This window comes from Narcine bancroftii, chromosome 2 (genome assembly GCF_036971445.1).
Source record: "Narcine bancroftii isolate sNarBan1 chromosome 2, sNarBan1.hap1, whole genome shotgun sequence".
Taxonomy (NCBI): domain Eukaryota; kingdom Metazoa; phylum Chordata; class Chondrichthyes; order Torpediniformes; family Narcinidae; genus Narcine; species Narcine bancroftii.
Window position 1 is genome coordinate 179221880 of NC_091470.1, and position 23789 is coordinate 179245668.

Below are 23789 nucleotides of genomic sequence, written 5' to 3' on the forward strand. Positions count from 1 at the left end.
AACCACCATAAATTCCACAGATTCACCGCCCTCTGGCTGAAGAAATCCCTCCGCATCTCTCTTTAAGCGGATGCCCTTCAATCCTGAAGTTGTGCCCTCTTGTCCTAGACTCTCCCACCGTGGGGAACGACCTTTCTACCTCTACTCTTCAACATTCGAAATGTTTCAATGAGATACTCCCTCATTCTCCTAAATTCCCATGAGTGCAGGCCAAGAGCCGTGAATCGCTCCTCGTACGTTAACCCTTTCATTCCCGGAATCGTCCTTGTGAACGTCAAAGTGTCTCGAACAATCTTCTTCTCAGTTGAAGTGCCTTTGATGCAGACATTTCCCGCCAGTTGTGATCAATGTACATTGCTGTAATTAATTGGAAGTAAATCCTTCAGATATACTTTGAATATATGTCCACAGTACAACTCCTACACCTGAAAGATAAAGGTGAGATTTCCAGTGGAAAAATCAGTTTGATCTTCTTTTATGTCGGATTATAAACAGCTGTCAGGATGGGCTTGTATGAATGAGAATTGGTAAAAAGAACATAATATTTAAAAACCAAAATGAGCACTCATCTATATGGAATTATAAAAGCCAAGAAAACATGAATTTAGCATTATGGTTTTTAACATCTGGAATGTTGGAGAGAGGGAGGGGGCTTGTCATCAACTCGAAGAAAGGAATAGTTGTAAACATGTTCAATTGTACTCGTACCATCCCTCAGACAAATGGGAAATATCGGTTCCAATTGGAAGTCCTTGGCTCGTTATCGCGTACGTCTCAGTCCTGACTTTGCCATGGTTCACCTGTCACAAAACCCCCGCGAGTGGGTTGGGGAGAGCGTTTGAGTGCCGCTTACCCGAAGATCCAAACAGCGATAAAACATTTTACCGCCGAGAAAATGAAAACAGAACCGTTGCTTCTGGCCGGGAAGGTTCCCAAACGGAACTGAGTCCATGCCTTCAGCTTCGGCGATGGCCACTAAATTCTCAACATCGGGTGCGGTGCCATCCGCATGGAAGAAGTCATCTCGGGCTCCCGGGCAGGAATGGGGATCGCGGTTGGGCTGCCAGGCAGGGGTGGGGAACCCGCAGGCTCCCAGGTACTCGACCTGAACCGTGATAACGATGAAAACAGTATTACACTGAGGGGAAAAAACGGAAGCTCGGGGGTGGAAATTAATATAATTTCACTTTCGTTATATTAATGCTCGGATACTTTTCAGAGCTTGAAGAACTTCGCCGACAGAATAGTGAGTATTTTTGTCGGAACGGCACAGATTCCACAGATTGTGTTCATTTTTCATCACCAGTAAAATTTAAAACAGCTAACATTGAAACTGCTGCTGTAGCCCAGAAACACAGTGAACTACATCATACCATATAAAGAAATATATAGACCATCACAGAGAGAGAGTGTGAGAGAGAGAGAGAGAGAGACAGACAGACAGACAGACAGACAGACAGACAGACAGACAGACAGACAGACAGAAACAGAGAGAGACAGAGAGAGAGACAGAGAGACAGAGAGAGAGAGAGAGAGAGACAGCGAGAGAGAGAGAGAAACAGAGAGACAGAGAGATCGAGAGACAGAGACAGAGAGAGAGGAGAGAGAGAGACAGACAGACAGCGAGCAAGAGAGAGAGACAGACAGACAGACAGACAGAGAGACAGAGAGAGAGAGACAGAGAGATCGAGAGACAGAGACAGAGAGAGACAGAGAGAGAGAGAGAGAGAGGGAGAGAGAGAGAGAGAGAGAGAGAGAGAGAGAGAGAGAGAGAGAGAGAGAGAGAGAGAGAGAGAGAGAGAAAGCAGCTTCAATACTAACTTTAAAGAAAGAGCCGCGCAGTTTGCACAGTGGTTGGCGAAACCCCTTTATGGCGCCAGCGATTGGGACGGGGGTTCGAATCCCGCGCTTCCTGTAAGGGGTTTGTTCGTTCTCTCCGTGTCTGCGTGGGTTTTCCTCCCACCCTTCAAAACGTACCGGGGTGAAGGGGGGTGGTTGTCGGTCAATTGGGTGTAAAATGGGTGGGATGGGCTCGTGGGCCGAAATGACCTGTTACCCCGCTGCAAATCGAAATTTACACATTTAAATAATTTTTTAATTAGTAAACTTAATAATTTGTAACAACACAATCTGGATTATTGGAATGAACGGAGCAGAATCAAAATTACAAAATAATTAAACTTCTGCCCACCAGCCGTGCCACCCAATTGCACCTGATTAACCTACAGTCCCGGTACGTTTCAAACAGTGGGAGGAAACTGGGACCCCCGGGGAAAACCCGCGCAGACACGGGGAGAACGTGCGAACTCCTCACAGACAGCGCGGGGTCTGAACCCGGGTCGCTGGCGCTGGAATAGTGTTGTACTAACCACGCACGCCCGGAAAGGCGTTAAGTTTTGAACAAAATAACGTTACAATTTGAGAGGGTTTGTGGTGATTACGTGAAATATACCCTTTAGTTTCGTCGTGCGGCCCTTAAACTCTCTCAACAAAAGGGAGATTCAAAACCTGTAAATCACAGAAACCATCTGAGTGTCGGTAGATTTTATGGGCGATTTTCCTGGACAAAGAGCATCTCGAATAACGATTTGGTGGGGGGAGCGCGAGGCAGCGTTGGACGTGAATGATAAGTTCCCCCTTTGAATACAAACCTGAAAAATCCTTTATGTTGATGTTTTTCAGATACCTCGATGCAGGACTGCGGTGAGAATCCAAAATAACCAAGGGGCTATCAGAACTGCAAACTAAGATTTACTCTGCTACCTCACACATTATCAGCATTTTAACTATCGTTTTCTACCTCACAGAGAAAGACCTGCGGGCAAGCAAATCAGGTGTGTATATATCAAACGATGTAGAGGATTTATGAACTGGATTTTGGCACAACATGCAAGGAACAGCTTCTTCCCATGGGCAGGAGAGTCAGAGCCAACACCTCAAGGCTGGGGAACAGCTTCTTCCCACAGGCAGCGAGGAATCTGAACGAACAAAGGAACCACTCACACTGACCCCCCGGGATTCTCGTATTCATGAAAGAACATTTATTTATTTGTGTGTATGAACGCTTGTCCTGTATATGTACTGTTTGCCTGTATGTGTGCTGTTTGCCTGTGTGTGCGTTGTTTGTCTGTATGTGTGCGATTTGTGTGTGTACTGTTTGCCTGTATGTGTACTGTTTGTCTGTATGTGTGCTGTTTCCCTATATGCGTGCTGTATACCTGTACGTGCTGTTTGCCTGTATGTGTACTGTTTGCCTGTATGCATGCTGTTTGCCTGTGTGTGCGTTGTTTGTCTATATGTGTGCTGTTTGTGTGTGTACTGTTTGCCTGTGTGTGCATTGTTTGTCTATATGTGTGCTGTTTGTGTGTGTACTGTTTGCCTGTGTGTGTACTGTTGCCTGTGTGTGTACTGTTGGCCTGTGTGTGTACAGTTTGCCTGTATGTGTACTATTTGTCTGTGTGTGCGCTGTTTACCTGTATGTGTGTTGTTTGCCTGTATGTGTGCTGCTTGCCTGTATGTGTGATGTTTCCCTGTATGCGTGCTGTATACCTGTACGTGCTGTTTGCCTGTATGTGTACTGTTTGCCTGTATGTGTGCTGTTTGCATGTGTGTGCGCTGTTTGTCTGTATGTGTGCTGGTTGTGTGTATACTGTTTGCCTTTATGTGTAGTGCTTGTGTGTATACTGTTTGCCTGTATGTGTGCTGTTTGCCTGTGTATGTACAGTTTGCCTGTGTGTGTGTGCTGTTTGCCTGTTTGTGTACTGTATGTGTACTGTGTCTGGTTGCGTGTCTGCGTGTTTTGCACCAAAGACCGGACAGCGCTGTTTCATCGGGTAGTACAGCTGGAGTACCCCTTATCCGAAGATCCCTGAACAAAATATTTTACCGCCATAATGACATCACAAGTAGAAAATATTCCCCACCGGACTTGCCCACACTCTGTTGCCACCGATTTGATTGAAAAAAATCCAAAACCAAACGGAGCTGGGTCCCGGTCTTCAGAGTCGGCGGGTGCGGTGCCATCCACTGCCAAGTGAGCTCCAAGTGAGCTCAGTGCAGGAACCACGGCTACGTGTCGGCACCCGGCAGGAGAGGGGACCTCAGCCTCCCCATGCAGGAGCGGAGGCTGTAGACGGGGACCGGCGGTGGGGAGGTGTCGGGACCGGCGGTGGGGAGGTGTCGGGGACCGGCTGTGGGGAGGTGCAGTGGGTGGGATAGACACCCTGTAGAATGAAAAACAAGACCTGTCAAAGGTTGGGCGAACCCACCGGCTAGCCAACACGTGCCGTGAAGCTTGCATCGAAGCTTGGTCCGGCCATTCACTGCGACAGAACTTCCCCATGCCTCTTGAACCTCACCATCCCACTGGATCCGGGAGGGGGTGTCGAAAGGGCGGGTCCGGACCTGTACAACCCTCTACTTATCAAAATTTCATTCATGCACACGCTGCTCCTTTCTGAGGGGTGTATCGAGCCCCACACACTGACTCAAGACACCGTCACCATCCCCCGGGGTGGATAGCCAGAAGATGAAGAAGGATCTTTGTTCCGAAAGAAATAAACCCCTAAGCACCAAAAAAAGTTAATCCCAAGGGGTTCGGATGCTCGACTTGTGAAACCGGACGACTATAAACTTGATTTGACAAGCTGCCACTTAATGCAAAGTAGAATTTATGAGTTTTTATGCACTTGTCATTTCAGAAGTTGAAAATCTTAAGGGTGCGCTGATGACTGCAAGTAAGACACATCGATTGATGACTATGATAAATCTCCATTACAGGATGAGGACGGGCAGTGGGGAGAGTCATCTGCTTTGGCTGATGCAGGAATGTCGGTGTGGTAACGCTTGTTTTCAGTTTAAAAATGTAAATCTTTTTCAGTAAATGAGGTGCAAATCAATTTCTAATGAATGGTACTTAACTGTCTGTCGTCCATCCTGTCAGTACCTTGCCCTGAGAGAGAATAAGTATATTTATCAATTCTCAATCATATCACCCACCAGATTACACTGGACAAGAGGTTCGCTTCCTGAAAACAAACTGGGGACTCTGATAGACGACTTCCAGCTGAACACAATGATCATTTCGGATTTTGTGCATCACGCGGGAAGTTGGAGAAACATTGAACTAACTTTTATTGAATTCAACCTATTTAATCGCTTAACCACCGGCCTAAAAAACGTTTTTGCCGCTGATTTTCATTTGCACTCAGCATCTGATGCCCTTGTGTCAGTGTCCAACAATAGTCGGCCGGCGTTGATGGATTCCAGTTGCCATAATCCCGCTTTCCCAGGGTCGCAATGTCCTGGTGAAGCCTTTCACCTATCCGTCACTGACGGCGCCGAGATCAGCGGGGAAGACGACCAAGTGCGAACGCAGGAAATGAATTTTCAACTGCATCTCGTGGTTTTGTAGGCTTGAAGTAGACTTAAAATAGGGCAGGAAATTACAAAAATAGGTTCGATCTAAAAGAGAGTACGTGATAAGAGAATTAGAAGTCCAAAGTCCATGCAATGCATTGAGAAGTGTTCAGGAAGCAAGATCGTTGTCCAGTGTTTTCTATCCCAAATTTAAATATGCACTGGGAGAAATGGGCTTCATTATTGACGATCTCACAAGTAAAGACGAATGTGAATGAAACAATGTCGAGGAAACAACGCCGTTCAGGAGCAGAAAATACAAGTCAAAGCTTCTTATTATCGATGACCTTGAATTAACTGTTCACTATAAATTATTCAATCACATTGCCCTTTCACCTCATCATAAAGCTAATTGGCTTTTTTTTATTCTAAAAGAAAATAGTCTGCAACTTAAAGACGAAGGTAATCACGAACAGAAAATGCTTAAGTGCCACTTAAATGCGCTGGAGAATCGTTAGTTCCAGGGATGAGGGGGTTGGCCCATGACGAGAGATGGAGGCGTCTGGAGCCGTACTCGCTGGGATTTAGAAGAACTAGGGGGGATCTAATAGAAACTATAAAATTATGAAAGGCTAGAAAAGATAGAGGTCGGTAAGTTATTCCCGTTGGTGGGGGGAGAACAGAATGAGGGAACGTGGCCCAGAGATGAGGAGGAACTGCTTTACCCAGAAGGCGGGGGATCCGTGGAATTCGCTGCCCATTGAAGCTGTGGAGGCGACCTCAGTGAATATATTTAAGACCAGGTTGGATAGATATTTATTAAGGGATATGGGGAAAAGGCCAGTGGGTGGAGTTGAGCCCATCATCAGATCAACCTTGATCACATTGAACGGCGAGGCAGGGCTCGACCGGCCGAATGGCCACCTCCTGCTCCCGTTTCTGATATCCTGATGAAAAATATAGGGCTTGGAAATGAATAGCAATTTGTGGTGTTTTCGCTCTAGAGCTTCAGAAGCACGTCAAGAACGACGGTGAGTCGTGGAACCATGTGATTAGGAGCTTTGAGTACCCTCTTTGGTACATTTGAGGAGAGAGGCCAGTATATGATTCAACCTTATTGGAGGGTTTGTTAAAAGTTTAGGAATTAGACAAAGTAAGTACAATTATTTTGGAATAAATTTCCAGGTTCGTTTCATAGACCCATAAAACACTACAACCTAGAAACAGGCCCCTCCAGTCCCACTGACCCGCGCCCAGTCTATCGCCCTCCGCCCCGCCACCCCGCCCCCCACCCCCCCCCCCCCCCATCCTGTCCAAATTCCTCTTAAATGTTAAAATTGGGCCCACCTTTGAGTTTGAATTTTAACATGAACTTAACTTGGAGCTTGGACACATTCCATTACTAATCACAGAGCACCGATGGCACAGGGATTACTTAAAGTGGGATGTGAGTGGGAAGGAAAAGGTTGAGAAGCATTTGTTTAAGGTGGTATTTTGCTGCTGTGCTCTATCCTGCCGCTTCGTTTCACTTCAGCGCGGGATGACTTCCACCTTGTAGTTGTCGGCAGGATTCCAGCCTGCGCGGGGTGACCCACTGGATTTCCCATCCGACGTACCTGTGGACATTCGGGCATAACCTTTATGTAGCAAACTGACCAAAACCGAAATAGAGATGAGATAACTAGCGGGATAAATGAGTCAATGCAACTTACTTCATCTTGATTTAAGAAGTGGATTCGTGTTCGACTTCTGCAAAATCAAAATAAACGAACCAAATGACATCTCACCTCATATTTTGTTTCGCTTTCTCAAACTTGCAGAGGAACGCATACGTGAAACCGAAGAAGGTATATATTTTTTTCTTTCTCGCTCATTCTCGGCGATCGACCCGGACGTGGAGAAGGAGACATTTGGATGAATGATCTTTTATCTTGGAATAAGCATCAATTTTATTGTGAATTCGAGCAGTAGGAATAAAATGGCCACATAGAAAAATTGCTTAATAAGCCAAAAAGTACGGTAATTCAGGAATGTGAAATTAAGCTTTGTGTTACCGAACGATAAATGACGTGTGGTTTCAGCATATGGGGAAGGAGTGGACGGGCAGTTGTTGAAAACAGTCCCACTCAGGAAGAGTAGAAGACCAGGATATTATTTAAAGGGTGAGCGATTTCAGCCTGCTGTCGGGCGGAAGGACCTAGGAGGGCTGGTGCGTGAATCGCAAAAGGTGGGTTTGCAGGTGCAGCGGGTTGTCAAGAAAGCCAATGGAACGTTGGCCCTCATTGCTGGAGGGGTTGAGTTGAGGAGCAGGGAGGTTCGGCAGCAACTGGACAAGGTCCTGGCGAGACCGCATCTGGAGAACTGCGTGCAGGTCTGGTCTCCTTACTCGGGGAAGGAAGGACTAGCTTTGGAGGGGATGCAGAGGAGGTTGATTCCAGAGATTGGGGGGGTTGGCCTATGAGGAGAGATTGAGGCGTCTGGGACTGGACTCGCTGGGATTTAGAAGAACTAGAGGGGATCATCAGATTTCACATTTCAGATTTACTGTCAGAGTACATACAGGACATCACGTACAACCCTGAGATATTTTACCTGCGGGACAGGCAGAATTACCAATAATTGGAAGTGGAAAATAAAACTGTACACAGCATACACATGTAAGCTAATAAAGAAATGTAAACAAACTGACTGTACAATACAGAGAAAGAGAAAAAAATCAATAACGTGCACAAGTAAGAGACCTTAAATGAGTTCCTGATTGAGTTTGTAATTGAGGAGTCTGATGGTGGAGGGAGAGCCGCTGCTCCTGAGCCTGGTGGTGCGAGTCTTGTGGCACCGACACTTCTTTCCTGATGGCAGGGGTGAGAACAGAGTGTGCGGATCCTTGATGATCGCTGCTGCTCTCTGGTGGCAGCGTTCCCCGTAGATGTTCTCGATGGTGGGGAGGGATTTGCCTGTTATGTCCTGGGCTGTGTCCACGACCTTTTGCGGATCTTTACACTTGGGAGGTATTAGTGTCCCCGTACCAGGCCACGATGCAGCCGGTTAGCACACTTTCCACTACACCTCTGTTGAAATTTGCCTGGGTAACCACACTTCACATCAGTAGGTTCCAGACTTTTGGGACCTGCTCAGAACACGACAAAAGAAGTTCGAGGGCCAATTGTCATGTATCTGATGAACATTCCTACCTGTTACCTTCCCATTGAGTGTCCCTCTGAAGGATTTCATTGATCAAATTAATAATGAGTGCTATCTTTCCCAGAACGAAAGAAGATAGATGCCATTCGACTGAATGTTGGTAAGATGGTACATCTCCCAAGTCTTGTAATGCTTTGACTATTTATGTGAAGACATATCTAGTTTTTTTCATTGCAGGACATCAGAGAACTGCCTTCCCCTCTACTCCCATTATTCATTCCTCACCCGGTTCTCTCTATTCCCCACTAATCTGCCCGGGTAACTAGCGTTCAAGGGAAAACCACAGTTGTAAAGGATAAAAATCTTCAGAAATGCAGTTCAACAAGTCGATCAGTGATTCCAAATTGAATTGATGGCGTTTATTGAATTTGCAAGTACAAACGCTCTGTTTCAGTGTTTAAAGGTTTTTAATTTTGGAATTTAATTTTAAATTCATACATGCAGCGCGGTAACAGGCCCTTCCGGCCCAAAAGCCGCCCAATTACATCCAATAACCTACACCCCCCCCCCCCCGGTACATTTCGAACGGTGAGAGGAACCCGGAGCCCCCGGGGGAAACCCACACAGACACAGGGAGGACAGGCAAACTCCTTACAGACAGCGCGGGATTCGAACCCGTCTCGCGAGCGCTGTAACAGCGTTGCACCAACCCCTGCGCGAATCCTTTGTCCTTTCGGGAACATTTAAAACCTGGAAGATCCAGACAACAAGGTCAATAATTAGTTGGAGACGTATTCAGGGTTTCTACCCGAAACATCGACTAACACTTCGCCTCCACAGATGGTAAATTCTTCCAGCGATTTGTTCTCCCCTGAAATTAAGACGGGGCATGGTGATGCGAAATGATCAGCGTTTGACACCCTTTATTAGATATACAACAATTATGTGTAGGAGAAAAAATTTCCGTGATCCCATCTCGACCCTGAAAGGGATGTTTTCGCTTGTGACTGCAAGATACCGTCGGAGAAAATATATTATTTGCTTCTTATGTTTCAGAGGAACTTATTCATCGTCAGGTTGCAGGTAAAGCGGTTCATTGAACAAAATTTGACGCAGGGAGAGTAGTAAGATATTAAGCAACTCACGATCATTACGGAGTGCGAGATGTCCATGTTCAGTGATATACAAACTAATTAATCTGCTTTGGAGCAAAAAGGGCATTTTAAGCAAAAATGGGCCATTCAGCCCATCGAGTCCGCCCTGCCATTTAATCATGAGCTGATCCATTTCCCAGGCTCAGCCCTGGTTTACATGAGCAGCCCAGAGCCTGGCGAAATTCCTTTGGCCTCAATTCGCCGGCAGCCCTAGGCCTGTGTGGGTTCCTCACCCGCAAGTCGCCAACAACACCCCGCTGGTGCCTGCCCATCAGCCACAGAGTTCCCCACCCCCCCCCCCCCACCCCGGCTGGACCGCCGGCCCGCGGGGTCGTCTCCTCAGCTTCTCCTCCTCCACGGGAGTTATCCCCGTTTCCGGTCCGCCGCTGCTCCCTTCTCCCCGGAGTCTGCGGCCCCTCGAGGCCGCTGCCGAACTCGGCCTTGCCATCTCGGGCCCAAACGCTGCGGGATTTTAAATAAAACGCCGTCGGCTCATTTAACAAGCCGTTTGAAGCCTGTACTGAGCCGCCGGTTTGGAACATTTCGGTTAAAATTGATCCAGTTATTTGCCGTTAAAAATACATGCGATGTCCAATTTTAAACACGATTCCATTCATTTTATGATGGATTTTCTGTTTCAGCCAATTCAGAAGGTAAATCAATTAATATCGATCAGTTGATGAGCAGAATTGCTTTGGTTATTGGTTAACACCAGACAATGAAGATTCTGCTTCCTGAACACCTTTGGGTATATTGTATGGATTTTGGGCTGCTGAACACGAAAATCACCTTAAAAGTTTCCTATCACACACCGTTTAATAATACAACATATTTTAGTGGTTACCTGTCACATTTGAAGTCTACAAAGTGAGCTTCTTTGGTCAGTCCAAGTCTGCCTCAGGCATGCACTCAGTGCAGATGTTATGGAAATATTTTCTGGGCTGCTGGTGAGGCATTTAAAGATGTTGTTGAGAATTTTCTTGGCAACCACAGAGCATCAAGCTACATCCAGCTGATTGGCAACACGATTCAAGCGACCAAAACCATGAACTGTAACACGTCGTTGAAAATTCTATTTTCTGCATTTGCAATTGGACTCCTTCCTCACTGAACTCGGCGCCGTCAGAGACGAACATGGTGAAAGGGCCTGGCAACTGGAATCCGTCAGCGCCGACCGACTATTGTTGGTCACTGACATGAGAGGCATCAGATGCTGAGTACAGACGAAAATCAGCGGGAAAACATTTTTTTGGTCGGTTGGACTGACGCAATGTGTTGGCATCTTCATGCGGTTAAACAGGCTAATTCAATCAAAGTCTCCAACTTCCCACGTGATTCAGCAAATCTGAAATTATTGAAGTCGTCTATCAGAATCCCCAATTTCCTTTCGGGAAGCAAACCCTTTGAAAATATTTGTTGTCCAGCGTAATCAATAAGTTCAAAGGATAAATTTAAAATTTAAAGATAGCTGATAATTACAGTACAACTCCAATTATCCAGAATCCTCATTTATCCAGAATTTTTTCGGAGCCCTCTTGTCCTGGACTCTCCCACCATGAGAAATAACCTTTCTACATCTACTCCGTCCACGCCTTTCAACATTCGAAATATTTCAATTAGATTCCCCCCACCCCACCCCCCCCCCCCCCGATTCATTCTCCTAAATCCCTACGAGTCCAGGCCAAGAGCTGCCAAACGCTCCTCATACAATAACCCTTTCATTCCCGGAATCACCCTCTGAACCCTCTCCAACATCAGCACATCCTTCCTTAAACGAGGAGCCCAGAACTGCTCCGTGGGGCTACCCCAGGGCCTTATAAGGACAATAATATACCTTGCACGAGAACTGTATTTTCGAATTACAATTTCCTTTGTTCTGTGTAATTAAAACAAATCATTTACTTGCATTTCAGAATTGAAAAAATTACAAAAGAGATTGAATGACGCAGGTAAAAAAATTGTTAAATATTTGACAAGCCCCGTGCTAAAGTGAAATTCTCTCTGCTCGATAGTAATTTGCATATGTTAGTTCGAAGGCATAACTTACCAGATTTTATTACGCTCCCGAGAAAGGGTTGAGGGGCTGATGCACTTCACAAAACTGCACCGTTCAATCATCTGCATCCATTAGATTCTGATAAAGCGACTGGCCTGGAACTGGGTGGTTTCACACGTAGAGAAATTGACCCTAGTGATCCTACTGGCTACCTCTTACATGACATTAATAACTGGGTGACTCCCTGGAACTGGGAGATATCTGATTGGGAATTGTATTTGTTTGAGTTCAGAAATATGTATGATTCTTTGAAATCTTGATAGGTTGAATATAAGACCTGGGAGCAGAAATAGGCCATTCAACTCATCGAGTCTGCCCTGTCATCTAATCATGACCTGATCCATTTCCCCACTCAGCCCCACTGCCCGGCCCTTCTCCCTATTACTTTTGATGCCCTGGCTAATCAAGAACCCATTAATCTCTCCCTTAAATACACCCAATCACCTGACCTCCACAACCACCTGTGGCCACAAATCCCACAGATTCACCGCCCTCTGGCTGAAGAAATTCCTCCGCATCTCTGTTCCAAGTGGACACCCTTCAATCCTGAAGTTGTGCCCTCTTGTCCTGAACTCTCTCACCGTGGGAAACAACCTTTCCACATCTACTCTGTCCACGACTTTCAATGTTCAAAATGTTTAACGAGATCCCCCCCCCCCCCCCCCCATTCTCCTACATTTCAACGAGTCCAGGCCAAGAGCTGTAAATGCTCCTCGCACGATAACCCTTTCATTCCCAGAATCACCCAGGTGAACCCACTCTGAACCCTCCCCATCGTCCTTTCTTAAACAAGGATCCGAAAACTACACCGTGGGGTCCCCCAGAGCCTTATAAGGACAATAATTTACCTTGCTATGAGAACTGTGTAGAGCTCGTCGAGAGAATCAAAGACTTGTTGATCCAAACCAAGGTTTTTAATAGCAAAAGACAGGAGCTCTTCACAGGTGGCCGACCAGTCCGGAATGATCCGACCTGGCTAGGGACACAACCCTTTAAGGCCCAGACAGTAGGCGTAGCTTAGCTCTCAGCCAATCGCTGTAAGCACAGTCTAGATACTGTAACTATATACACTATATACATTGGTGATAGATCTTCACCCCTTCTTGGAGAACTGACCCTGGAAAAAAAAACGAGGGAGAGAATGAAAGGAAGGGGTAGGTTAAGGACTGTAGTGGTCAGGGTGTCTGACCATCCAGCGAGACCGTCGTGGTGCCGGGATTGGGGTCGCTGGTGTGGTGTCACCAGTGGGCTCATCGGGTGCAACCGCTCCTTTGCTCAATTCCCCAGTTGTGTTGTCGGCAGGGTGGCCCGGGTCGTTGGGGTGTTGTTGATCCTTCTGTTGCGGCACAGGGCCTGGGGAATGAAGAGTTGGGGAAGGTTGGGTTGGGGGATTTGCTGGGTCTACCGCGTCCTGAGCTAGGTCCCGCACCAGAACAGTGTCCTCCCGCCCGTCTGGGAACTCAACATAGGCGTAATGCAGGTTCGCGTGGAGTAGAGTCACTCAGTCGACCAAGGGGTCATTCTTGAGTGCCGGACGTGGCATCGCAAAAGGACGGGGCCAGGGGCGGTGAGCCATGCCGGTACAATGGTTCCTGATTCAGATTTCCTCGGGAAAAGGAACATCCTTTCGTGGGGGGTGTCATTTGTTGCGGTACATAGGAGGGAGCGGATGGAGTGTAAGGTACTAGTGAGAGCCTCCTGCCAGTAAGAGGTGGGGAGACCTTTAGACTGGAGAGCCAATGTAACTGCTCTCCATATGGTGGCATTCTCCCTCTCGACCTGGCCGTTACCGTGTGGGTTATAGCTCGTGGTCCTGCTTGAAGTGATACCACACTCCAGAAGGTACTGTTGCAGCTCTGCGCTCATGAAGGAGGACCCCCTATCACTGTGGATGGAATTGGGGTACCCGAAAATGGCGAAAATACTGTGAAGGGCCTGTATCACTGAGGTGGCAGTGGTGTCTGGGCAGGGCACAGCGAACGGGAAGCGGGAGTACTCATCGATGGCCGTAAGGATGTAGTTATTATGGTTGGTCGACGGTAGGGGCCCCTTAAAGTCTACGCTAAGATGCTCAAAGGGGCGGGTGGCTTTAATAATGTGGGAGTTATCTGGACGGAAGAAGTGGGGCTTGCATTCAGCGCACACCGAACAGGCTCGGGTTATGGAGTGGATCTCCTTGACTGTGTAGGGTAGTTGCAAACCTAGTGAGCAAACCTAGTGGGCAAACCTAGTGACCCCGAATGGTACCTTGAGAAATTGATATAGCCGCCCTATAGTCGAAGGCCGTGAATGGTCGGTCCTCACAGCGGATCGGGAGCTGGTGGTAGGCCGAACGTAGGTCAAAGGTGGAGAATATGCGGTATTGGGCGATCTGGTTCAACACATCCGTGATGCGTGGGAGGGGGTGCGCATCCAGGAGCGTGAAGTGGTTAATGGTCTGGCTATAGTTGACCACCATCGACAGGATTGGCCCCGGGGCACGGGGGCGGGTTGCTCGGGTGCTTCGGGGGTGAGGCGATGGCAGTCCGAGAGGGGGCCATGGGGTTCAGAACTGACACTGAAAGTCTAATCCCAGCAACACTGGGGCGCACAATTGGGGAAGGATGAATAATTTGAAGTGGGTGACCATTACGCCCTGTACTTCCAGCGTGGTGATGCAATACGCCTTTGTCCCGGTCGAATGCGACCTTGTCGCTAAAGAGATCCTCTGGGTAGTGGGGATAATGTCAATTCCCCAACGGAGGGCCAGATATGGCTGGATAAACTGTCAGTTGACCCAGAGTCAAATAAGCTATTGGTGTAGTGTCCATGCACTTTAATCAGCTCCATTGCTCTGGTGAGGGGATGAGAGCATTGCTGGTTTAGTGTTATTGAAGCAGTTGACAGGGGAGTTCCGCGTGATGACGTCACGCAACTGGATGACGTAATAGACGTAGTCATTGCTGGAGGAGCAGGTTGGAGGACCTCGCGGAAGTGTGTTGTGGCGGCGTCGGCGGATGAAAGGTAAGTAGTGGGGTTTGTAGTTGCTCGCGGTTGGCGGTGGGTAGGTCGTCAGTCGCGGCGGTCGGGCCCCGGCGGTCGTCAGCGATGGACGCTAGGGTGAGTACCTGGTTGGCTGCGGCGGGTCCCCAGTCGGTCGTGGTGGCCGCATCGGTGGCGGCGTAGGCAGCGGCAGACGGGGAGCGGGCAGCAGCAGCAGTAGCGTTGGCCGCGGGGCTGGAGGTGGCGGCGGCAGCGTCTGCCCCGGGGGTGGCGGTGGCGGCGGCAGCGTCTGCCCCGGGGGTGGCGGTGGCGGCGGCAGCGTCTGCCCCGGGGGTGGCTGTGGCGGCGGCAGCGTCTGCCCCGGGGGTGGCTGTGGCGGCGGCAGCGTCTGCCCCGGGGGTGGCTGTGGCGGCGGCAGCAGCAGCGGTTGCCACAGTCGGGACCGAGGCCGGGTCGAGTGTTCCGCACGGGGTCGAGAGGCGGGCCAACACCATGGTTGCGAGGGTGGGCTGCCCCTTCCGGGTTGGCGTCTCCGTGACGTCAGGCGATGCCGCGCAGGGGAGCCCTCGCTCTCATTGGACGAGAGCTTTGGGGAAGAAGAGTTTGAATGGGATAGTGGCGATTGGGCTTCACGCGAGGCACTGTGTTTGCCGGCGACCATTTTAGACCTACAGACTGCAGCAAAGTGGCCCTTTTTAAGGCACTTCTGGCACCTGGCTTTTCTGGCTGGGTACTGGGACCTGCTGTGCTTGTCCCTCCCGCAGAAATAACATCTTGGGTTCGCAGGGGGCAGTGTAGCAGCAGCGGACAGGCCGTCAGTATCTCAGGGGGGTGGTAGGGTAGAAGGGCACTCTACTCACATCAGAACGAGGGGTCCAGTCCCTAGAGAACTCGGTGGACTTTAAGGCTACATCCTCCATTGTGATTACAATCCCGGCCATGTCCTCTAGTTTTTCTACCCCTTGTTCAAGCAAGCGCAGCCTCACTTCGTTCAATCGACCCCGGCCACATAGGCATCCCAGACAAGATCGTTTGTGATCTCGGCAGCAGTTTTGTCCACACAGTTACAGTCCTTGCCCAACGCCTTTAATACTTGTAAATATGCCCTGCTGGACTCCCGGGCTGTTGCTTCCTCGACGCAAGCACGAGCTGGGCATGAACTCTGTTCACCAGTTGATCATACAGTTCTTTCAGTACCTTTATGGCTGTGGTGTAAGTGGTCTCATCCTGGATGTTCTCGTAGACTCTCAAGGATACCATAGACAGCAATGCTGTTAGACGCTGGTTATCCTCCTCTACCTGAATGAATCTCAGGAAGTTTTCAAAGTTCAGCAGACAGAATTTAAAGGCTTTGAAGGCTGTAGCTGACTGTGGGTCGATATCAAGTTTTTCTGGCTGAGTTAGACGCTCCATCCCTTTCAAAAAAAAATCTTTTTGCTAATAAAATTGTAGAGCTCATCGAAAGAATCAAAAACTTGTTGATCCAAACCAAGGCATTTATTAGCAAAAGACAGGAGCTCTTCACAGGTGGCCGACCAGTCCGGAATGATCCGACCTGGCTAGGGACACAACCCTTTAAGGCCCAGACAGTGGGCGTGGCTTAGCTCTCAGCCAATCGCTGTAAGCACAGTCTAGATACTGTAACTATATACACTATATACATTAGTGATAGATCTCTACTATCACAAACTGTAGTAAATCTTATAATGCAGTGGTGGGGGGAAGGTCAACATTTAAGGTGCAGATGGGGGTAAGTTTTCTTTCTCAGACCAATGTCCTGGCTCTGAATATTTTTACAGACAGGGGATCAATAGCTTCTTGGTAATTGTGCAGGTTGAACAATAGCTATGGTATGAATACAGAGCGCAGGTTATAATCAAATCAGTTGTTGTCATTAAATAAATGGAGAACTAGAGGATGCAAGTCACCTGATCCAGCTCCTAATTTGGGTCCGATCTTTCTCCACTGATACCTGGTTCTATTATACGATGTTTGTGTAGGTCTAAACCAGTGGGTTTCAAACTTTTTCTTTCCATTCACATCCCATTTTAAGTCATCCCTCTTCCATCGGGGCTCTGTGATTAGTAAGGGGTTGCATAAGGTGGGATGTGGGTGGAAAGAAAAAGTTTTAATCGTCCCTCATTGACTCATTATGTGCACCATTTCACAGCTCCAAAGGAAATGAGCTTATTTTCTCAAGCAAAAAAATTTCAATGGCAATTGAATCTGGAGCAGCGATTCTCAACCTTCCCTTCCCACCAAATCCCACCTTAAGCAACCCCTTAACTAATCATAGAGCCCCGACGACCTAGGGATTACAGATACACCCCGCTTTACGAAATGAGAGCGTTCCTATGAAACCTTTCGTGAGCCAAAACTGCGTAAAGCGAAGACCCGTTCACTAATATTGGAGGCTATTTCCGTAATAGCGAAGGCCCATTCAAATTTCTTTCGGAGAGTGGACACAGGTTTCTTCGTAAAAGCAAATTTTCCTAAAGCAGGGTAGAATTAATGTGAGTGGAAAGAAAAAGGTTTGACCGATTAAGATAAGTATTCACAGATGAAGTTTTCATTCATTAGAACGTGTGGTTCTTTATTTCTTGCGGACAATGGAATTTAGGTGACATTTCTCCGTTGAATATATCACGTGTGAACTCAACACAGACCTTGAATAGACAGCCTGGCCTGACAAACCTTCCCCGCTGTTAAATGAGTGCGTGGTCCATCTGGTTCTTCCGTCCTCTGAGTCTCAGTGCGCCTTGCGTAGCCTTCCGGAAAAGTTCGAGGAACTGAATTTTGTGCAGTAACAGCGAATGTCTAAAGAATGCAAAAATTTAATATCTTACAGTGGAAGAACTGATCAGAAAGGATGAAGGTAAAATAACGCCACGGCCGATTCCACGATACTCAACGTTTTTGGGCACTCTGAACGGATAATTTGGGCATAAAGGATCAGGTCCTATATTTCAAACAATCAACAATCTGATAATGTTGTGAGGAAAATGTCATTCTCGATGTGCATAAAATTTCCAGTCTTGCTTCGTCCATTATTGACTCCAAATGGAATCTGGAGGTGTCTTGTTCCTAAAATATTCAGGTTGTATTGAACCTCTTTAATCGAGCCACGTTGGGACCCGGCCCTTGCCAGACCACAGAAAATACCGGAAAACAGAAAATGACCCCAAAGGGAAGCCCCTGTAAACACACCAAAAGGTAGAACAAAGTTTAAAACAGGAAATAACACTGTGGGGCAGCAAGGTCAGCACAGCGGAGAGCGTTTACAGCGCCAGCGATCGGGGCTTTAGAACAAAGTCCTTACAGACATCGCGGGGCTCGAACCCCGGATTCCACCTTTAACACGCCAGCATATCAGGGCGTTATTACAAACTCCTTACAGACATCGCGGGGCTCGAACCCCGGACAGATTCATCCTTTATGGCGCCAGCGATCAGGACCGGGGTTCGAGTCCCGCGCTGTCTATAAATAGTTTGTACTAACGGCTGCAGATTCCAACGTGCCGGACCACAGGAGTTGCCAGATAAGAGAGGTGCAACCTGATTATATTGACATTTCGGGAAATGTGCGGATGTGTCCCGTTGTACCTCAGCCCATTCAACACAACCGCGCTTGTTTAAGTCGAAGCGGGGAGACCTTGCAGCAAAAGACCGCAATATATAGACACACATCACTGAATCCAGATTACGTGCCCGTGGTTTTTGACGGTAACAGTGGCTGTGCATTAGATACAGTACGGAAACTTTGAAAACAGCGCTGGACAAATTGGATAGAAAGTAAGTTTTACCCCTAGAATTATCTGTGCATTCTGAGATGCCTTGTAGCTCCAACGATTTATTTCAATTTCTTTTGAAGCGAAAAAACTGAAAAAAGCACTTCAAGATCTAGGTAACGAAGTTAAGGAAAGGTTTTCTGTTAAATTCGTGAATTATGTTGATGTGTTTCCATCGCTGGTCCAGTTCCAATTAACACTGTCCATTTCCTTGTTATAGGTTTATGTCCCTGTGATCTATTTCACAGATTATATGGCATTTAAAGATGAACAATTACCGTTCTGCTCAAAACAAACCCCCTGTTTCCTCCCTCCTGTTCCCACCCCCCGTTCCTACCCCTCTGTTTCAACCCCCCTGTTCCCACACCCTGTTCCCACCCCTCTGTTCCCATCCCTCTATTTCCACCCCCTGTTCCTACCCCTCTGTTCCCATCCCTCTGTTTCCACCCCTCCGTTTCCATTCTTCTATTTCCACCCCTGTTCCTACCCCTCTGTTCCCATCCCTCTGTTTCCACCCCCCTGTTCCCACCCCCTGTTACCACCCCTCTGTTTTCATCCCTCTATTTCCACCCCCTTATTCCTACCCCTCTGTTTCCATCCCTCTATTTCCTCCCCACAGTTCCTACCCCTCTGCTCTCATCCCTTCCACCCCCTGTTTCCACCCTTCTGTTTCCACCATCCCTCCCTCTATTCCCACCCCCCTGTTTCCATCCCTCTGCTCCCATCCTCTGTTTCCACCCCCTCTGTGGGAGTAGTAGGGTGTGCAAGGACAAAACAACTTAAATTCTGCATTGAGGAAGAACTGTGCGATGATTGAAAATCTATCCTGGGGCCTTCACATCAAAGAAGGTTTGCCAGCAGTTAGAGTTCATGAGGAGTTGAATCAGGATTTATTCTCACAAAATTTGTTGTTTTGCAGCAACGTCACACGTCAAACATTTATATAAACCACCTTACAACGAAATAAGGCCATGACTGTGGGACATTGTCCGTTCAGGAATCTGATGGCGGTGGGGGGGGGGGTGGAGAAGCCGTCCTTGTGCCACTGGGTGCTCCTCTTCAGGCTCCTGTGCCTTTTCCCCGATGGTAGCAGAGTGAAGAGGGCCTGGCCTGGGTGGTGGGGGGGAGGTCCTTGAAGGATAGAGGCTGGATTTGGTCTGTCACCAAAAACTTGCAAATTTCTACAGGTTCACCGTGGAGAGCATTCTGATCGGTTGCGTCACTGCCTGCTATGGATGGGATGGGTACAGGCTACAGAGAGTTGTGAACTCAGCCTGCGGCATCAAAGGGCACCATCGAGGATGTCCACATGAGGCGGGGTCTGAAGAAAGCAGCCTCTATCCTCAAAAACTCCACCCTGGCCAGGCCCTCTTCCCTCTGCTGCCATCGGGAAGGAGGTCCAGGAGCCTGAAGACGAGCACCCAGCGGCACAAGGATGGCTTCTTCCCCTCCACCATCAGATTCCCGAACGGACAACGAACCCCAGGCTTCTTTTGCACTAATTTTTAAAATGTAATTTATAGGACTAATTGGACCTGTCACGGTGAATTTTGTGAAACGTTCCTGGTAATAAATTCGAATTCTGATTCTGGGCCCCTTCCCCCAGAGAGCCTTCAGTCTTTCTTTTGACACCTTCCTGTTCTTTGCTAATACCGTGGATGGGGGATCAGGCCCAAAATGTGATATATCTTGAACTCGGATGCTGTGTGACCAGCTGAGTTCCTGCAGCGTTTTAATTATAAAAATTCTCGTCCATTACCACTTCTTCATATGTCCTTCCTTGGCTGTGTCGAGTCGTAACCTTGAGGAACAATGCATCGTATTCTTTCTCGACGGCCTTAAACGTAAAGGCGTTCATAAAGTGAGTTCCCTCAAAGCTGTTAGCAGCTTCAAATCTACAAGGGAGGCGCGGTTGGCGGCCACGTTGTTGCAGCACCAGCGATCGGGACCGGGGTTCGAATCCCGCACTCTCTGCGAGGAGTTTGTATGCCCTCTCCCCGTGGCTGCGTGCAATTTCCCCGTGGGACATCCAGTTTCCTCCCACTGTCCAAAGCAGGGGTGGGGGTTAATCGGGCGACACAGACTCCTGTTACCGTGCTGTATGTCTAAAGATTTTAAAAGGAAAATCCATTTGTGAAACATAGCTCAAAAGCCAAGACATCATCTCATTTGTGTATTTGTGCAGAGGATGAGCTGCGTGAAAGGTGGTCAGGTAAAGCTGAAGTTTTCCATTCCGATCATGTTTAATGCAGCGATTCTGTAGACCGTCGCAGGATACGAAATGATAAACTGTTCTATTTTGGATTGTCAGATACCAGCTGTGGTGAGTCATGCAGAAAACGTTTGGAATTAAGCGGCATTTTCGTCTACTTGATCTGCACTTGGACGAAGAGTTGAGTGACTTTCACGAGAGTTATTTGCATCCATTTGTAAGTTTTAACAAACATGTTGGATCCCGGCATCTCAAGTTCAAGTTTATTGTCATCTGATTGTGCAGTACAACCCGACGAAACAGCGTTCTCCGGCCCTCAGTGCAGACACAAAGCCAGACATAACACTCATACAGGCAAGCGGTACATATGCAGGACGTATATACGTCTACAAATAAATAAATATTGCTTTGTAGAAAAGAGGGTGTCGGGGGAGTCAGTGTGGGCGGTTTCTTTGGTCGTTCAGCATCCTCACTGCCCGTGGGAAGAAGCTGCTCCTCAACATGGTGAACCCTAACCCTAACCCTATCTCTTCTCCCGACTGGGTGGGGGGGGGAAGGGGTCCTCGACGATTTTGTGTGCCCTCTTCAGACTGTCGGTCCTGTCATATCTATTCTTCCCACTTTCAGCGCTCGAGTTCCAGCTGTCCACCTTAAGGTATGGCGAGAATATTTGTCTCTGCCGCCTCCTCCAGGAGTGTGTTCCAGATTTCAACCAGACCCCCACGTCAAAGACCCTTCCCAATTCGCTTCGTGAACCTTCCACCACTTGCTGGACAACCTCGCCCTGCTTCTAACAGAGGAAATATCTTGCTTTCATCTGTTTCCCACGTCATTTTGTATTTCACAATCATATTGTGTACATAACCTTCTAATCCTCCAGTGAAAAACCACGTGGCCTATCCCATCTCAAGCCTTGGCCTAAAATCCTATTTCAAATAATACCATGATTTCCCTGAATTTTCCATCCTGCAATTTCAGTGGGTAACACTGGACGACAAATCTTTTCAAAAGCTTTGCTTCCTGGAAAAAAAGTTGGAGATACTGTAGAGGACTCCAAGTTGAACACAAAGATCATTTCAGATTTGCTGTATAACGTAGGAAGTTGGAGAAACATTAAATTAACTTTCATTGAATTTAGCATGTTTAATCGCATAGCGATGCTGGCACGTTGTGTCAGTTCAACCGGCCTAAAAATGTTGCCGCTGATTTTCATTTGTACTCAGCATCTGGTGCCTCTCTTGCCAGTGTCCAACAATAGTAGGCAGGCGTTGAGGGATTCCAGTTGCCCTGATCCCGCTTTCCCAGGGTCGCAGTGTCCTGGTGAAACCTTTCACCGTCTCCATCACTGACGGCACCGAGATCAGCAGGGAAGACGTCCGAGTGCGAACGCAGAAAATTATTTTTCAATGACATTGACGGTTTTGTACGCTTGAAGTAGACTTAAAGTACGACAGGAAATTGCAAAAATAGGTTAGATCTAAAAAACAGTACATAGTCAGAAAATGTTACAGAGCTGTTAGTGATCAGCAGCCCCAAATTCATAAAATACACCCAAAAGTGTTCGGAATCCCGTGTAACTGGACAGATACAACATGGTCCATGATCCTCCAATCGGGGCCTACTTACCTTTCATTATAACCATATAACCACTTACAGCACAGAACAGGCCAGTTCAGCCCTACTAGTCCATGCCCTAACAAATCCCCACACTCCTAGTCGCAGTGACCAGCACCCGGTCCATACCCCTCCAGTCCTCTCCTATCCATGTAACTATCCAGTCTTTCCTTAAATGTAACCAATGATCCCGGCTCCACCACGTCTGTCCGAAGCTCATTCCACATCCCTACCACCCTTTGCATAAAGAAATTTCCCCTCATGTTCCCCTTATAATTTCCCCCTTCAATCTTAAACAATGCACCCTAGTTTGAATCTCTCCCACTTTTAATTGAAAAAGCCTATCAACGTTTACTCTGTCTGTCCCTTTTAAAATCTTAAGCACCTCTATCAAGTCCCCTCTCAATCTTCTACGTTCCAGAGAAAAAAACCCCAGTCTGCACAACCTTTCCCTATAACTCAAACCTTGAAATCCTGTCAACATTCTCGTGAACCTTCTCTGCACTCTCTCTATTTTTGTTCATCCTCATTTGAAGATCACAAGAAATACTCATCTTCTTTCAAAACGTTTCAGCCATGACAATAAATACATGGTCCTCTCTTTATGCCCATTCATCTGCAGGGCCTCTCTGCACACTGTATCAGAACTTCATATAAATTACTTATCCAGCCACTCGACTTTCCAAATTCCAGAGAAATCGATTCCAACTTCTGGTTTCTTCTTGTGCTCCACAGGAGGACGGGGTTAGGAGATTAGATTCGATTCAGATTTATTGTCAGAGTCGTACATGACATCACATATAACCCTGAGATTCTTTTTCCTGTGGGCCAGGCAGAATTACCACTTATTAGTAGTGTTTTAAAAAAACTGATACAACGCACACATATAAACACATAAAGAAATGTAAACCTCCTGTGCAAAACAGAGAGAAAATAGTCTATAAAGTGCAAAGTCAGGGGCCTTAAATGAGTCCCTAATTGAGTTTGTCATTGAGGAGTCTGATGGTAGAGGGGGTGCAGCTGTTCCTGAACCTGGTGGTGCGAGTCTTATGGCCCCAAAACCTCTTTCCTGATGGTAACAGCGAGAACAGAGCGTGTGGTGGGTGGTGACGATCGCTGCTGCTTTCCCCGTAGATGTTCCCGACGGTGGGGAGAGTTTTGCCCGGGCTGTGTCCACGACCTTTTGCAGGGGTTGACCCTCAGGGGCATTGTTGTCCGTGATGCAGTCGGACACCACGCCTCTGAAGAAATCTGCCAGGCTTTCCGATGTCACATGGGTGTTATTGGGAGGCGCGGGCAGGGCCTGGTACCTCCAAGTTAAAACCTTATCTGAGCTTACAGCGAGGCAAACTTCGCAGTGCTGCTACATCTTCCACAAGGTTCGAAATGCAGAGTAAAGTCAAGCCCCTGCCCAAAGATAATTTCACCTTCTCCTGTTCCACAACTGCCTCCGACCTGGGGGAACGTGACTGCGAAATGTACTTG

General features: G+C 47.7%; 2 protein-coding genes across 12 annotated transcripts in view; one reads left to right on the forward strand and one right to left on the reverse strand.

Annotated features, from left to right (window-relative positions):
• LOC138754672 (golgin subfamily A member 6-like protein 22) overlaps positions 1 to 23789 on the forward strand; it is an 86826-nt gene that overhangs the window by 34783 nt on the left and 28254 nt on the right. For 7 of the 10 annotated variants that reach the window (XM_069919319.1, XM_069919318.1, XM_069919322.1 and 4 more), the window contains 15 exons: positions 412 to 438; positions 1220 to 1246; positions 2683 to 2703; positions 2808 to 2834; positions 4701 to 4736; positions 5794 to 5820; positions 6363 to 6389; positions 7179 to 7205; positions 8624 to 8659; positions 9556 to 9582; positions 11567 to 11602; positions 17540 to 17566; positions 18562 to 18594; positions 20664 to 20690; positions 20790 to 20870. In XM_069919319.1, coding sequence (XP_069775420.1) covers positions 412 to 438; positions 1220 to 1246; positions 2683 to 2703; positions 2808 to 2834; positions 4701 to 4736; positions 5794 to 5820; positions 6363 to 6389; positions 7179 to 7205; positions 8624 to 8659; positions 9556 to 9582; positions 11567 to 11602; positions 17540 to 17566; positions 18562 to 18594; positions 20664 to 20690; positions 20790 to 20870 — 486 coding nt within the window. The remainder of the gene's footprint in view (positions 1 to 411; positions 439 to 1219; positions 1247 to 2682; positions 2704 to 2807; positions 2835 to 4700; positions 4737 to 5793; positions 5821 to 6362; positions 6390 to 7178; positions 7206 to 8623; positions 8660 to 9555; positions 9583 to 11566; positions 11603 to 17539; positions 17567 to 18561; positions 18595 to 20663; positions 20691 to 20789; positions 20871 to 23789) is intronic. The other 3 variants (XM_069919323.1, XM_069919321.1, XM_069919324.1) reach the window with 3 other exon arrangements.
• Positions 12580 to 15214, reverse strand: LOC138754673 (outer membrane protein H.8-like). Of its 2 annotated transcripts, none has more exons than XM_069919329.1 (2): positions 14817 to 15214; positions 12580 to 12826 (listed from the first exon to the last, which is right to left on the reverse strand). In XM_069919329.1, exons 1-2 carry the CDS (start codon positions 15183 to 15185, stop codon positions 12803 to 12805), a joined length of 393 nt encoding a protein of 130 aa, XP_069775430.1. In that variant the 5' UTR covers positions 15186 to 15214; the 3' UTR covers positions 12580 to 12802. The 2 variants fall into 2 exon arrangements, with proteins under 2 accessions (XP_069775430.1, XP_069775429.1); XM_069919328.1 differs by lacking the exon at positions 12580 to 12826 and adding an exon at positions 12838 to 13062.

Excerpts from the sequence above, each read along its gene's own strand:
- LOC138754673 (XM_069919328.1), bottom strand. The coding sequence starts at position 15,185 with ATGGTGTTGGCCCGCCTCTCGACCCCGTGCGGAACACTCGACCCGGCC. Across the intron at positions 13,063-14,816 it reads GACCCGCCGCAGCCAACCAG|GCCCTGTGCCGCAACAGAAG; the intron begins GTACTCACCCTA and ends TTCATTCCCCAG.